Raw genomic sequence first — 15860 nt, 5'->3', positions numbered from 1 at the left:
TATGGAGTAAGATAACTCTTACTTCCATCTCTTGTTACTTATAGGTGGTAGTTGCCAACCAACAAGGCAACTATCATCGAGATTACATCCATTTCTACTTCATCCAACTAAATCCTAGGTTCTTTCTTAACCTAGCCACCACCTACAAATCCTAGCTGCCACCTACAAATCCTATAAGCTACCATAATTCGAGGGACCTGGGTGGATGGAATGCGGACTTGGCAATACCATCTTACTTGGTGTCCACGTGGATGATCGGACCGAGAGCAGAAATTCGGAGCAAAACCTTCGTCACCCTCCAAAAAGTGCGGGAACTGAAAACAGCCAACAAATTTTTCCTTACCCCACTCATGGACCAACTCACATTTTCCTTCTGCTGATACTAATCTAGGACATTGTTGAACCAAAATTGGGAAAAAATTAAAATTTAAGAAACCGTGTAACATGCAGATATATCAGAATATGATATTATTTAAATCTATTCCTCTAACAAATACAAAACTCGTTCGCTAGTCAAGTGTAGTATAATGTGTCAAAAATTCTTAATTCTTGTCAGTTGACGGTAATTTCTCATATTCCGAAGGGGGAACATACGATAAAATACAATACATATAAACCCTAAAACTAAACACATACATACTTCCAGATGTAGGTAAATTTCTTTACATGATTACTATATCAAATACATAACATCATAAAAACTATTTGGACAGGGAGCTCTCTGAGACAACAAGAACCGAAAGGAAACCCGCACATAATTGGTCTGTGACGGCAGGATGGTAGGGGCCAAGAGGAAAATGTGTGGGACGTGCCGGTGTGAACACGACCAAAAAGAAGAGGAAGAGGAAGAGGAAGACAGAGAAGAGAAAGAGAAAGAAAAAGAAGAGAAGCAGAAGAAAGCGAGCACCAAGAAGAGGGCGCCACGTCACCTCGGGAACTCCCACAGACGCTGCGGTGTGGAGGGTGGGCAGTGCCTGTGGCCGTGGGGTAAAACTGGAAACAGGGTGGGACCGAGTGGGAAAACGTGCGGTCATTCTCCCAGCGAGCCGAGGCAAAATCCACCCATCTACGAAAGCGGGGCCGCAACCCAAAATCTGCGCAGAGGGAACAACCAGAGGCAGGCGAGGTGATAGATGGCGGAGGCTGAACCAAGTAGAGGGGGGGGGGTAGCACGTTCCGAATCAGGGAAAAGCCAAGATGATGATGATGATGATGAAAGCCAGGGCAGGGATGAGTTGCGTCCATCTACCCATCCATCCATCCATCCATGTGAGTGCCGAATGCTGCTGCTCGCTCGTCCCTTCGAAGGCGGGGCGTGCCCCTGTGGAGCATGGCAGCGACACTGCGAGCCGAGGGGGGCGTGGACGTCTCTCGCTACTCATACCCATACCATTCAGAGTCCTTTCCCTTCAAGTTTCCGGTGCTGGAGCTCCCTAACCCTAGACAGCGCCTGGCCCCGCTCGCTCATTGTGTGTTTTTCCTCGCCGGGGTTTGAGAGGTTTCGGTCATGTCGGGACGGAAGGCTTTGGCCGCTGCGCTGCGAGCCGGCTCGCGCAGGCTCTCCTCATCGCCCCAGCCTCCTAAGGGCGCTAGATCATTTTCCCCCAATGCCTCCAATGGCAGGGCCGTTGCGAATGCGGCCGCCAAGGGGTTGTCCAGATCGATTTTCAACAGTGCGAGGGCTGTGACGCCCGCCCTGGCCCGTGGCATGTCGACGGACAACAAATCTACGGACTTCACCGGCGCTGGTAGCGTTGGTTCCATCGCGACTGTGATCGGAGCCGTGGTGGACGTGAAGTTCGAGAAGGGGCTGCCCCCCATCTTGACAGCTTTGGAGGTGCAGGACCACAATCTTAGGGTCGTCCTGGAAGTGGCGCAGCATTTGGGTGAGAACACTGTACGGACAATCGCCATGGAGACGACAGACGGGCTTGTTCGCGGACAGCGTGTGTTGAACACCGGTTCTCCTATTATGGTGAGGAAGTCAGTTGAGCTGAGTAGTGGATGTGAGTGTTTTTAGGTCGGATGTTGGGTTGTTGAATTTTTCGGTGTGTTGGTTCAAGGGTTCACATCTGCCCTTTTTGGTACACTGTGGTTGTTTGAATCAGCGGTCCCGGACGCCACTGGGATGGTTATCATATTTGACATTATTGCGAACGGTGGATTGTCGTTAGCGAATGTTGTGGTAGTTGAAAATTTGGGTCACGGTCACAATGGAGGTTACTAGTGCGTGCTCCTGATGTGCTTGCACGGTGACATGATTTTCAGCGTGTCGACGTACAAAGAATTCTAGAATTTGTGTACCGGATCCTCGAAGCTCATGAATGCATTTTAGGTTAGCTAATGTATTTAGTTTGGTAAGCAGTTAGGGTTTAATTATTGTAGCTTTTCCTGGGTGTTCATGTATCTAATATTCGAGTGTGATTTGCGTACTTGCGGATATGAATTGCTTTGTCGGACCGCTTTTTTCATCTCCTTCTTGGTGCTTGGTAGTCTAGTGTCCTTCTGAGGTGGACCAGGAGGTTTCAAACTCGATATATGTGGTGAGGATTGCGTGGTGCGAGAACATCCAAAGTATGAGCGTGAAAGCGATGTTGAATCGAGCTCTTAAGTTGACATTGTAAATGTTCAGGTCCCTGTTGGTCGTGCAACCTTGGGCCGCATCATCAACGTCATTGGTGAAGCTATCGACGAGAGAGGCGATATCAGTAAGTGCACGATTCATGGGTTCAAGCGCTATCTGCAGTGGATGTTCGTGTGTGTTGGTGCCTACCATCTCGTATTTCTGTTTCGTTGATGAGCTCTGCGGGAAACCGAGTCCTGAGGGTGGCGGTGGCGGCTTGCAGGCAGGGAGCATGTGCTTGGAATCCATCGCGAGGCCCCCGCTTTCGTGGATCAAGGAACGGAGATGGAGATTCTGGAGACTGGAATCAAGGTCGTTGACCTGTTGGCGCCGTACCAGCGAGGTGGTAAGATTGGGTTGTTCGGCGGTGCCGGAGTGGGGAAGACGGTGCTGATCATGGAGCTGATCAACAACATCGCGAAGGCCCACGGAGGTTTCTCAGTGTTTGCCGGAGTGGGAGAGCGCACCCGAGAGGGTAACGATCTGTACAAGGAGATGATTGAGAGTGGTGTTATCAAGTTGGGCGACAAGCAGGTGAGATCTTGTGGGCGGTGGTGAGCAGTAGTTGGTGATAGTTAGACTACGATTCCATTGACGAATGTTATTCATGTTATCCTGTCTGTCATGTATCTTTTTGTAATTTTGGTATGAAAATGAATAATTTGTGGTGGTGTGATTGCATCATTCGGTATTCTCTTCCGGAGAACAATGAGAAGTTGATGGGTTTGGTTGGGGCAGATGGAGAGCAAATGCGCTCTGGTATACGGACAGATGAACGAGCCCCCTGGTGCCCGTGCCCGGGTTGGACTGACTGGTCTGACAGTGGCAGAACACTTCCGTGACGCTGAGGGACAGGACGTGTTGTTCTTTATCGACAACATTTTTCGTTTCACTCAGGCCAACTCGGAGGTGTCTGCTTTGTTGGGTCGTATTCCATCTGCAGTGGGGTATCAGCCGACGCTGGCGACAGATTTGGGAGGTCTGCAGGAGCGTATCACGACGACACAGAAGGGGTCGATCACCTCAGTGCAGGCCATCTACGTTCCCGCTGATGATTTGACAGACCCTGCCCCTGCGACTACGTTTGCTCACTTGGACGCGACGACAGTGCTGTCTCGGCAAATTTCTGAGCTGGGTATCTATCCGGCGGTGGATCCTTTGGATTCGACATCCCGGATGCTGTCCCCGCGTATTTTGGGAGAGGAGCACTACTACTGTGCGCGAGATGTGCAGAAGGTGCTGCAGAACTACAAGAACTTGCAGGACATCATTGCCATCTTGGGTATGGACGAGCTGAGTGAAGATGACAAGTTAACAGTGGCGCGTGCAAGGAAGATGCAGCGATTTTTGAGTCAGCCATTCCACGTGGCGGAGGTGTTCACAGGTTCGCCTGGAAAGTACGTGGATTTGAAGGACAGTGTTTCAGGATTCCGGGTGAGTTATGTTTGCTCTTGAACCGCTATGTTTTGTGGATCAAACGTGGTTTGTATGTGACGCTGCATGGTTTATTTTAGAGCATTTACTGGCACCCTAAACAAGGGTTTTCTTCCGCACAGGAAATGTTTGCCGAGGTTAGATTGTACTTGATGCGTAGAGTAACGAAGTAGGGTTTTTGGGTTTTTGATGGTGCGATTCCTGATGAGACATCGCCGATGTGCAGGGTGTGTTGGATGGTAAGTACGATGATTTGCCTGAGCAAGCTTTCTACATGGTTGGCGGTATTGAGGAGGTTTCGCAGAAGGCTGAGAAGCTGGCCAAGGACATGGCTTAAGCGAGTTTTTGCGACATTCTTTGCCTGTTTACACACCCACCTGGCTCATCCTCTAATTTGCCAAATGTTAGTTTTAAAATACCCAAGCAGCGCACTGGATGGGCAGCGTCAGATGCATCGCTCTCTTTGATAAGTACCAGAGTTTGCAGCCACTGTAGCGTTTCTTTTCCTGTTTCTTTCTGTGACGTCATTGGGAAGAGGATATACAGTAGTGGTGAACTTTGCCCTGATGTTTCCTTTTCAAGGCTGTTCTTTTAAATTAAAACATGGTAGTTGCCATTGCATAAATAATATATGGTGGGTTGTACTTGTGACCACGGCAGTTCTTTTTGCTTAGTGTTAGATGGTGAAGCTTTCGGCTGAACATTTTCGTTTAGCTGAGTTTTTTTCGGTAGTGATAGTTTTATGCAGTCAGTCGTGCAAGTTGGTTCAAGCATCTGCCAAATAAAATGTGCCGACATCTAGCCTCTGTGCTGGGATTTGAGCATCACAAATATTACTTGTGCGTTTTTTGTCTGATTCTGGTGTTTTTGTTGAGCTTGATTTTGAAATGCCGGTCGTGGTAGTGTTTAAACATGCATAGTTCAAGCTAGATTTTTTGATTACGCGGCTGAGCGAGTCAGTTTTCATTGAGATCTGGGATCGTTTATTTGAATGAGACTCTTTTACATCTTGTTACCGAATTCTTCTAATGAATTGAATCTTGTGGGCGGTGGTCTTTTCCTCACGACATGAAAGGCTTGACTTACTACTTATGCATAGTCATGCTACTTGTAGTTAAAGCTTTTGTAAATGTCATGAAGTCGTGTTTTATAATGATTTACAAGCTGAATGTGTCGTGATGTTGATTTGCTTCGAACTTGTAGTAATGGGTCGGTTCGATCAATAAGTTGTATTTGTTTTTTGTATCTCTTATTACAAATGTGGATTTTGTGTTAAGCAAGAATAAATAAAAAGAAACTACTATTTTTGTTAATTCTAATTTAATCTTAATATGATGCAATAGTCAGCAGTTGATGACGTTTCTATTAATGAATAAATGAATGCATTTGAATGCATAATTGACAGAATATATTGAGATGGTCAGACTATTGTTGGATTGGAATTTAATAAAGGATTATTTATCTCTAAATAATTTATGTAAATACTACTATGGCACATATACTTCTGTTTTGTTCAAACTCATCACAACATTTTTGCTATGTAACATTTTAGAATTGAGAAAGCAATAATGTTTAAATCCAAGGCTGAATGATGATGTTAAATATAGATGGTTGTAAAGAAAGTGAATTGATTTTTTGTTCTATATACAAGAGTCAAAGATCCAAGGTATTCACCACTTAGTGTTCTCCAACCATTTCTTATTCTAAAGAAACCATAGTTATTAGAAGATATCAATGTAAGAAAATGTCTCTAAGAAAAACTGATAGATAATTGAGAAGCAATTAAGAGAATTTATGTGGAAACTACTACGGAATGTAACTTATTATAGAGATAGAATGAAGATGGAATATAATTGAGTGCATGGAAGATAAATCTAAAATTTATGGGCTCCACCTTAATCTACATTCTTTAATTGTTTTTTTTTGTTTTAATAAAAAAATTAATCATTATAAAAAGTTAGAAAAGCAAACATTGATATATCAATTTAAAGAAATTCTATATGTTCTAATAGAATCATACATGTCCTTAGTTTGTGTGTGTTGCTTTGATATTTGGTAGGTTGTTCTCAACTTGTGTCCATTACAATGCTTCAGTGGATTGTTCTCCATTTATTTATGTTATACCATTTTAGTGGATTCTTTTCTATTCAAGTCAATTGCATTTCTTAGGTGGACTCTACTATTATCTTTTAATTGCACTATTAAAAAGTATTCATTGTTGTTGATTAAATAGTTTTAAAATGTTATTGTTTCAATTCTTTGGTACTTGTTGCTTGTTTTCAAGTAAAGAGGCGCAATTTTCAAGCCTCTCTTTGAATCTTATAATTTGCAAATGTTATTGTATGTTTGCTTGGATGAAAAAAAAAAAAATTTAAATCTTTTTTGAATTTTTTATATTGCAATTGTTTGTTGTCAATTAATATTTAATGTTTAACTTCTTGCAAAACTTTTCTATCAAAGAAGACTATATATTTGGTAAGTTTTAGACTTCTTATTATTTCAATTGTTTCTTACTCTTAGTATTGTTGCCCACATGTTTGTTTGTTGTGTATATTTTGACTTGTGTTATTTTTTTTTGTTTTATTTTTTTTTTAATTTTTTGCTTATTATTTACTTGGTAATAAAAAAAAATAATGTTTCTTGTAGATAGAATGGAATTTTTTTTGATTCAATTTTTGTTACTTATAGTCTTCTTTGCAACTAAGATGAACATTCTTTTATACTATTTAGGAATCAGTCTGTATTACTAAGTTCTCAAAGTTACATTATGTGTCATTTTCTAAATATTGTTAAAAATTCATTGTATATACCAATGTATTCTATCCAAAAAAATATTGATGTGTATATTAAATGATGGACTATCATTTTATACAAAATAATATATATAAATACAAATGCAATATTTAAAATTGATACTATAAATCTAAAGGTTCATAGTTAAAAACTACAACGGTTTTTTTTAGAGAAATTTTCTTGGAATTATCAATTGGATTCATTAAGCTTTATTTTCCATAGATTAGAGTGAATTAATAGAAAAAAATTAATAGATTTATTTTTCTAATTATTAAAATATATCTTTTAATTTATTTAGTACTTAATGCAATAGTAATTTTTGATCTTTTTATTTTAAAATAAAAAACTTATATATATATATATATATATTTGTCTATTTTTTAATGTATTTTGTATCAAATTGAATTTCAAATTTTAACTTATTATGTTGTATATATTGATTTTAATTACAAAATATTATTTTTCAAAAAAAAAAATAATGATATATTTAACAAATATCTATATGATTGAAGTCAAAAGAAGTACATAGAACCATACAAAATATGTTAGATAAATAATATCTTTCTCAAAAAAGCTCACAAGAAGTTTCCTAAATATTGAATATATATTTAGATTCTTATAGATATGCCATGTAGCTATTGAAACTTATTTATAAGTTTTTTTACTTTTAAAAAATTAAATTAAAAGTAACTTAAAACTTGATGCTTTGGCTATTGTCAAGGACATGAATTTTAAAGAAAGAAAATCTCAATACATTCTTATGTTACTTGAAAAGATTAAGAAATCACCTTATATCATTTATGCCACATCCGTTTCTAATGGTACAAAGACTTCAAGTGGTATTCCAAACCAATATCACGATTTTCAAGATATATATGAGAAAAAAAATACAAATACTTTTTCAAAATATCATTCCTATGATTGCTCATTTGACCTTCAAAAAAGATCACAACTACCATTTGGATCAATCTACAATTTATCTCAAAATGAATTGGCCGAATTTAAGGAATATATTGAAGAGAATCTAGTCAAGAACTTCATATGCCATTTCAAATCTCCAGCAAGAGCTCCAATTCTATTTGCAAAGAAAAAAGATAGATCATTATGGATGTGTGTTGATTACCAAGGATTGAACAAGATCACCATCAAAAATAGGTACCCACTACTTTTAATATCTAGACTTTTTGACTATTTGAATCAAGCTAAGATCTATACAAAAATAGATCTACAAGGAGCATACAATCTGGTATACATCAAAGAAGGAGATGAATGGAAGACTACATTTTGAACCAAGTACAGATATTTTGAATATAATGTCATGCCTTTTGGACTTACATATGTACTAGCAACTTTTCAACATCTTATAAATGATGTTTTTCAAGAATTTTTGGATGATTTTATTGTCTATTATTTAGACAACATCTTAATTTATTCTAAGAATATAGAAAAATATGAACTTCATGTTAGTTGTGACTTACAAAAATTAAGAGATGTAGGACTCTATGCTAAGATAAAAAAAGTGTGTATTCAATACTACTCAAGTTGACTTCTTACGTTACATCATTTCATATGATGGGCTTATCATGGATCTTAAAAAAGTTTAAATGATTATGGATTGCAAGATTCCAAAAACAGTCTAAGATGTCTAATATTTTTTGGAATTTACCAATTACTATCGGATTTTCATCAAAGACTTCTCTTGAATTGTAACTCCACTTACATGTTTGAATTATAAAGACAAACTTAAATAGAATCACAAAGCAGAAGCAACATTTGAAGCTTTAAAGACAACCTTTGTTTCTATACCAATCTTGTATCATGTTGACTTTTTTAAGGCATTTTTTGTGGAAACATATGCATTGGACTTTGCTTTGGATGTTGTATTATAACAAATAGGAATAGATGATAAACTTCATCCAATAGCTTTTCATTCTAAAAAAATTTTAGCAGCCGAGATTAATTATACAATCCACGACAAAGAGCTTCTTGCAATTGTAGATTCTTTCTATGAATGGCATCATTATCTAGAAGGCACTTCCAGTTAAGTCACCATATATACAGATCATAAGAACCTCAAGTATTTCATGTTAATTCGTATTTTGAATCATTACTAGGCTCATTGGAGCATGTCTTTGTTAAGATTTGAGTTCAATATCACTTATTGGCTACGGAAACAACAAGGTTTGTTTGATGTCCTTTCTAAACGTTCTTATTTTGCATCTAAAGAAGGAGATGCACCTTTTGATCAACAAAAGATAATTTTATTGAAGCCAGAATAATTTCATCTTCAAGTAGTGAAATCAATATTGATTGTTGATTCAACTTTTTTCAAATAAATTCAATCAAGTATGTCCTCTGATTCTCTTGTTCATGATATCTAGAATATTTCTTCTAAGTCTTGTGATACTTCTAAGTTTGAATTCAAGAATAATCTATTTTATTTTGAAAGATGCCTATATATGCCAAAAAGAGAAGCTCATTTACTTGTTCTTCAAGCACATCATGACTTTCTAGTAGCACGAAATTTTAGATACAACAAGACTTTGGAACTAATATCTAGAGATTTTTGGTGGCCACAAATATAGAAGGCTATAAAAGACTTTGTTCAATTGTGTGATATTTGTTCAAGGTCAAAAATTCCTCCACATCAATCTTATGGACTTTTTCAACCATTACTTATTCCAAAACGACCATGATCTTTTTTTTCTATGGATTTTATTATGAATCTTTTAATCTCAGGATTGTGTGATTCTATATTTGTGATACTAGATCATTTTACCAAAATGGCATATTTTATACTATGCACAAAATCTATCACAGGTGAAGAAACTACCAAGTTTTTCTTTGATAATATCTATCAATATCATGGATTGCAAAAAGATATTATATTGGATAGGAGGACTCAATTTGTATCAAGATTTTAGAGAATTCTTTTTAAGATTTTAAAGATGGATATAAAGCTTTCTTCGGCCTTTCATCCTCAAATTGATGGACAAACAAAGCATGTAAACCAAGTTTAGGAGCAATACTTAAGGTGTACCATCAATTATCAACATGATGATTGGAGAATCTTCTTGCCAATGTATAATTATCATTTTACTTATTCTACAAATTTCTTTCAGAATAAACCTATAGAAGGGGATTCAAACGTAGGGAAACACTAAATGCATGAGTTCTTCTTGTTAGGATCACACAATTAACTGTATTCTGAACTGTTGAAAATACCAAGAAAAACTACATTACTTTCTCCTAATAACAATACTCCTTCATCAACTGATAACAACAAAGTGCAACCCTGCACTCTCAAAAAATTACTCAAAATATATTAATTCCATCCAACACTAGAAATAATAGACTTCACTCCAACCAATCTAGATTCATTTAATTTATGTAATCACAGACTTCTTCTATCAAAACACACACAACTTTCAATAAACAAAAATCATAAACTTCCATCCATAATCAATCTTCCAATAACTTCTCATATAATTCAATTACATAGTGTCACAGACATACTCATGTAAGCTAGTAATTACATATATAAATAGGTAGAAGTAAGTAAAAGTAGGTAAAACTAAGTTAATTCTATAGTATTTAATATGAAAGCTTCCTAGAAGCTTCATAGACACTGCTTTGACTTCATAGGTGTCTTTAATTAATTTTTTGGATTAAAAACATAGTCAACAAGTTAGCCATGTGCCACACATATTGTTAGCTTGAAGATCAAGCTAACTATGTAGCCCACACATAGAAAAACTTGCCTTGTAAGTCAAGGCATGTGTCCTACAAAGTCAACACATATTGGAGGTTCTATAGAATGTTGCCACGTAGCCCTTAGTTAGATAGTATATATAGAGACAAGAATGAAGCCTTCTTCACTCTTGTCAACTCCTTTCTTGCTTCCAGTCTAGTTTCAAGGGTCTCTAATTTTCTTGTCTTTTGGCAATAGCCATTCAGGTTTCTCTTTCAACATACTTATTTATTTATATTTTCTTACCTTTCTTTGAGTGAAGGCTCACTTGTTTGAATTGTTTTTTCATCAAGTTCTTGTCCTTGATAGATTGACAAGAGTACACCTATAATATCAGAGCTTTGTCTAATCCTGATTAAGAGTGGATTAGCCTTTTTTCTTGATAAGATATAAGCATATTAGAAGTTGTAGATTACCCTCTTCTAAACTCGTATTGTCTTTAGTATTTTCTTTGTTTTAAAATCCTCTCTTCTATTTGTCTTGAGCGATATTAGATATCTTCTCTCTTCTAAGTGTTATCATGGTAGAACTTGTTGAAATGAAGAGTGCAATGGCACAAATTAAAGAGCATATGAGGGAGTTAATGCTTGCGATACATCAATTCAATTTACCACCACAAGGAGCAACAAGATTGACAAGAAGTGAAGATATAGAAATGGTTGGAGCTACTTCAAAATTTGCACCAAACCATGTCCTTTCTCTTATGGTAGAACGTCCTTCAAATGTTAGAAAACCAAAAATTATCCTACCCAAGAAGTTTGATGGTACCAAATCCAAGTTTCAAAGATTTATCAATCAAGTGTAACTTGTGATTGAACTTCAACCCCAAAGCTATCCAACTTCAGGATCGCAAGTTAGATTCATTAGTACGCTTCTTTCAAGTTCAGTATTATCGTAGTTTTCATCTTTTCTTAAATGACAAGATGCAATATTGGATAATCTAGAGGCCTTTCTAGTGGAGTTTTGATCCATGTATAGAGAACATGATGTAATTCGTGTTGCAACCAATAAGATCCGTATTTTACGACAAGACAATCGATCAGTAACGTTGTACACTTCACAATTTTGACAACTTGCTACTGATATTAAGTGGGATGATACTGCACTTATTAACCAATTTCTCTACGGATTACAATATGAGATAAAAAAATTAATGCTCAACTTACCTGATCCTCAAACATTGAGTCAAGCAATTGACTTTGCTGAGAAGTGCGACAATCGCCTTTTTGAATTCTGATCTGAGAACCGACCTCAATGTTACTATAATTCAATGGCAACACCAACACCTCTTCAACACATACATTCGGAAGTAGAGGATATGCAAATTGATGCAGTATGTTTCAAACCTCTTATTGAGCAAAAAAAGACTCGTCGTCGTCAAGAAAGATTATGTTTTTATTATGGAGAATCAAAGCACACTACTCAACATTATCCAAAGAAACGACGCAATCACAAAATGAGGAGTATGGCTGTAAAAGAAGACAATCTATCGGAAAACAAGTTGGTCTAGCTACAATAGCGACCGTGCGGCTAGAACCTTGCACAACATCTAATAAAGGTCCTATTTTCTCCTCAGAGCCTTCTCCTTGTTTTATATTAAATGTTATTTTAGGACCTAAACATTATAAAGTCTCTACCTTGTTAGATTCAAGAGCCTCAGCGTATTTTTTAGATGAAGAATTTACTAAAAGATATAGCATATCTTTAGTAAAGAAAACTAAACCTGTTCATGTAGAAGTCATAGATAGTCGTCCATTGTCTTCTAGAGATATTACTCACAAAACCCTTCCTATAGAAGTAATAATCAATGGTCATAATAGTTTTGTAGTATTAAATATCATTAGATCTTCCTCTAATCCAATCATTTTAGGTTTATCGTGGTTAGAAAAATACAACCCTAAAATACATTGGATTTCTTGAACTCTTACTTTTTCTAAAAGTATAATTAACAGTGTAATTAATCAAGTAGAGAGTTATAAGTCCACTTCAATTAAATCTGTATTTATAGATGCAAAAACTTTCTTGCATGCTTCTATGAAAGAATCACCATATATTATTTATGCCACACTTGTTTCTACTGGTGGAAAGAATTCAAGTGGCATTCCAAGCCAATATCAAGAATTTCAAGATGTATTTGAAAAAAAGAATGTGGATACAGTCCCGGAACATCGTCCCTATGATTGCTCAATTGACCTTCAAGAAGGAGCACAACCACCATTCAGACCAATCTACAGTTTATCACAAAATGAGTTGACTGAAAAAAAAGAGTATATTGAAGAAAATCTAGACAAGAATTTCATATGCCATTTTAAATCTCCGGCAGGAGCTCCAATTCTATTTGTGAAGAAAAAAGATGGATCATTGCGAATGTGTGTTGATTATCGAAGACTCAACAAGATTACCATCAAGAATAGGTATCCTCTATCTTTAATATCTGGACTTCTTGATCAACTGAATCAAGCTAAGATCTATACAAAAATAGATCTTCGAGGAGCATACAATCTAGTAAACATCAAAGAAGGAGATGAATAGAAGACTGCATTTCGAACTAAGTATGGACATTTTGAATACAACGTCATGCCTTTTGGACTTACAAATGTACCAGTAGCTTTTCAAAATCTAATGAATGATGTTTCTCGAGAGTTTTTGGACGATTTTGTAGTCTGTTATCTAGACAACATCTTGATCTATTCTAAGAACCCAGAAGAACATAAATTTCATGTTCTTTTTGTGTTACAAAAATTAAGAGATGTAGGACTCTATGCCAAGATAAAAAAGTGTATATTCCACACTACTCAAGTCGATTTTTTAAGTTACATCATTTCAAATGATGAACTTATGATGGATCCTAAGAAAGTTCAAACTATTATAGATTGGAAGATCCAAAAAACGGTAAGAGATGTCCAATATTTTTTGGGATTTGCCAACTACTATCGGATCTTCATCAAAGACTTTTCTCAAGTTGCAACTCCACTTACACGTTTGACTTGTAAAGACAAACTCCAGTGGAATCAAGAAGCGGTGTCGTGTTATAATACCAGTATACCGTGAAAATATAAAGAAAGAGGACTTTTATTAAGGTTCAGTCACCCCATTACAGTCAACCGGGGCATACTGAAATGCTTCATTTGATTCCAATAACGGGAGTCAGCAGAAAGGGAAAGGACCAATTCAACAATAGGTGAGCCTGATTCGAAGAGCCAATTGGATCCAATTTCAAGACATCCGATCCAGGTCCTATTACGGGCCTCTTACCCAATATGAGACCTGACTTGGTCGGGCAACCCAATGCGGTCCAATTACGGGAACATCCAGGTCTTACTACGGGCCTCTTAGCTAATATGAGACCTAAATTGGTCGGGCGATTCAATGTGGTCCCGATTACGGGGCTTCGATTCAGTTTCAAGCTGTTCCGTCTTTTGTGCCATTCCGGGAACGTCTTTTTGGTAAAAGAATCTCTTAAAGGTAAAAACAGAGGAGAAAGCTCCGACGGCGGAGCCAATTCCGGATCCAAGACGGAAGATTGAAGAAATTCAAAAGCTAGGGTTTGAAAGAGGAGAGAATTAGGATTAAAGGGGAAGATAGGTTAAGAAATGAAGGGGAGAGAATAAGTTTTTAGAAGGATTGGAGAGAGCTTCATGCTACGGGCGGGAAAAAAAGACAGAGAATTGGGTTTTTTTTTTCATAGGATTTTGGGAAGACTGAGGCAATTGTTGCTGAAGTTAGCACTGTACTGGTGAATCGGGGTTTTAATGAAGTGGGTGTGATTACTCTTGACTGTTTTTGTGAAATTAAAGTTATGCCTATGATTGAAGAATTAAAAGGGTGTCTATAGGATTGAGTATGCCGAGTGAATGAAATTTATGGAGTTAATCTAACAAGATAGTCAGTGGATACAAGATCGTGAATATAAAGCAGTATCAAAGATTAGCAGTTTGGGTTGTTCGGGGTTCTCTGTAACGTCTAGAGACCTACCGACAGGGGCAAAATGATTTCGGCAAGCAGTCGAAGGACATCCATATAGATTTACGGTATATTCTTGCAGTTGTTTATATTCCAACAGTCAAAAACCGATAGACTGCTTGAATATTAGCGAATCTCCATACTACCTTTTACAGCCAGACGTCCGACGCATTTTTGAGCAGGAAAGCACGTAATACGATATAAAAAGTTGAATCCGACGTGAAAGCTTGAGGTGGAAGGTATTTGATTTCGTTTGATTTTATTTTTATTTTTATGGAGAAGGAAAATAAAAATTTTGAAGGATCTTTGGAAGGAGTTTCTAGTGGGGGTTCTTCTAAAGGGCAAGGTATGCACATGGATCCGTCTATTGCTAGTATGTTTTAAGCCTTCTCATTATCAATGCAGCAACAGCAAAGCAATGATCGAAAGGAAGCTTTGGCAACCAAAGCATTGCAAGCAGTGGTCAATAAAATTGATCAATTTGATGGAAAGAATATTTCAAGGTATTTAAGATGTTATGTTCGTGAAATGGAATTAAATCGGGTTTCTAAGAAGAAAATGGTTGAATTATTTGGACTTGCCATGATGGCAGAGATAAGAGACCATATTACATCGATTACGAATCGTTATAGGAATTCATGGGAGGTTTTTTCACATGCATTGAAAGACGAATATTTCTTGGAAGATGCTGATCGCATTACTAAGAAGTTGTTTCTGGAATGGATTGAACGGCCTAATAAGAATTTGCAAGCAACAGAGCTACTAAGGGAATTTGAGAGGCAGTACTCTCAATTATCGAAGGTAGAAAAATTGACATTGGAGCTGAACAAAGTTGATCTATTTCTTCAAGCTGCTGATGGAGAATTGCAAGGGAAATTAGAACTCCTTCTTGAAGACAAAGAAGAAGATGAAGGATTGACAACAAAGTGGAAGAACGTTGAAGATGTGATGAGATTGCTTACAAAAAGAGAAAGGAGGAAGGATAGGAGCAATATTCTGAAAACAGTACAAGCACCCAAAGCTCCAGTACGTACAACACCACCAACAATGCCTACAGTTCAACCTTCGACATCCTTATCAAAGAAAGCAGATATGGGGATAGAAGAAATTATACGAGGAATGTGAGATCTTCAAATCAAATTGGCAAGACTTGAAAAAAATACTTCTACAAACAATTCGAAGAATGTTTCAAAACAAGAATATGTACAAAGATGCATTTGGTGTGATGATGCTTCACACACTAGGAAAGATTGCAATGAATTTAATAATATGATACAGCAAGGAATTATTTGCTGG

General features: G+C 37.1%; 1 protein-coding gene across 1 annotated transcript; it reads left to right on the top strand.

Annotated features, from left to right (window-relative positions):
- Positions 1 to 1419: 1419 nt before the first annotated feature.
- Positions 1420 to 4711, top strand: LOC112282384 (ATP synthase subunit beta, mitochondrial). Its single transcript, XM_024519911.3, has 5 exons — positions 1420 to 1975; positions 2633 to 2708; positions 2847 to 3157; positions 3362 to 4057; positions 4284 to 4711. Exons 1-5 carry the CDS (start codon positions 1508 to 1510, stop codon positions 4392 to 4394), a joined length of 1662 nt encoding a protein of 553 aa, XP_024375679.1. The 5' UTR covers positions 1420 to 1507; the 3' UTR covers positions 4395 to 4711.
- Positions 4712 to 15860: the final 11149 nt, after the last annotated feature.

Source organism: Physcomitrium patens, chromosome 5 (genome assembly GCF_059467195.1).
Source record: "Physcomitrium patens ecotype Gransden chromosome 5, ASM5946719v1, whole genome shotgun sequence".
Taxonomy (NCBI): domain Eukaryota; kingdom Viridiplantae; phylum Streptophyta; class Bryopsida; order Funariales; family Funariaceae; genus Physcomitrium; species Physcomitrium patens.
This window is presented reverse-complemented; position numbering and strand designations above follow the sequence as displayed.

Coding starts and splice junctions, on each gene's coding strand:
- LOC112282384 (XM_024519911.3), top strand. CDS start 1,508: ATGTCGGGACGGAAGGCTTTGGCCGCTGCGCTGCGAGCCGGCTCGCGC. Junction 3,158..3,361: donor TCAAGTTGGGCGACAAGCAG/GTGAGATCTTGT, acceptor TGGTTGGGGCAG/ATGGAGAGCAAATGCGCTCT. Junction 4,058..4,283: donor ACAGTGTTTCAGGATTCCGG/GTGAGTTATGTT, acceptor GCCGATGTGCAG/GGTGTGTTGGATGGTAAGTA.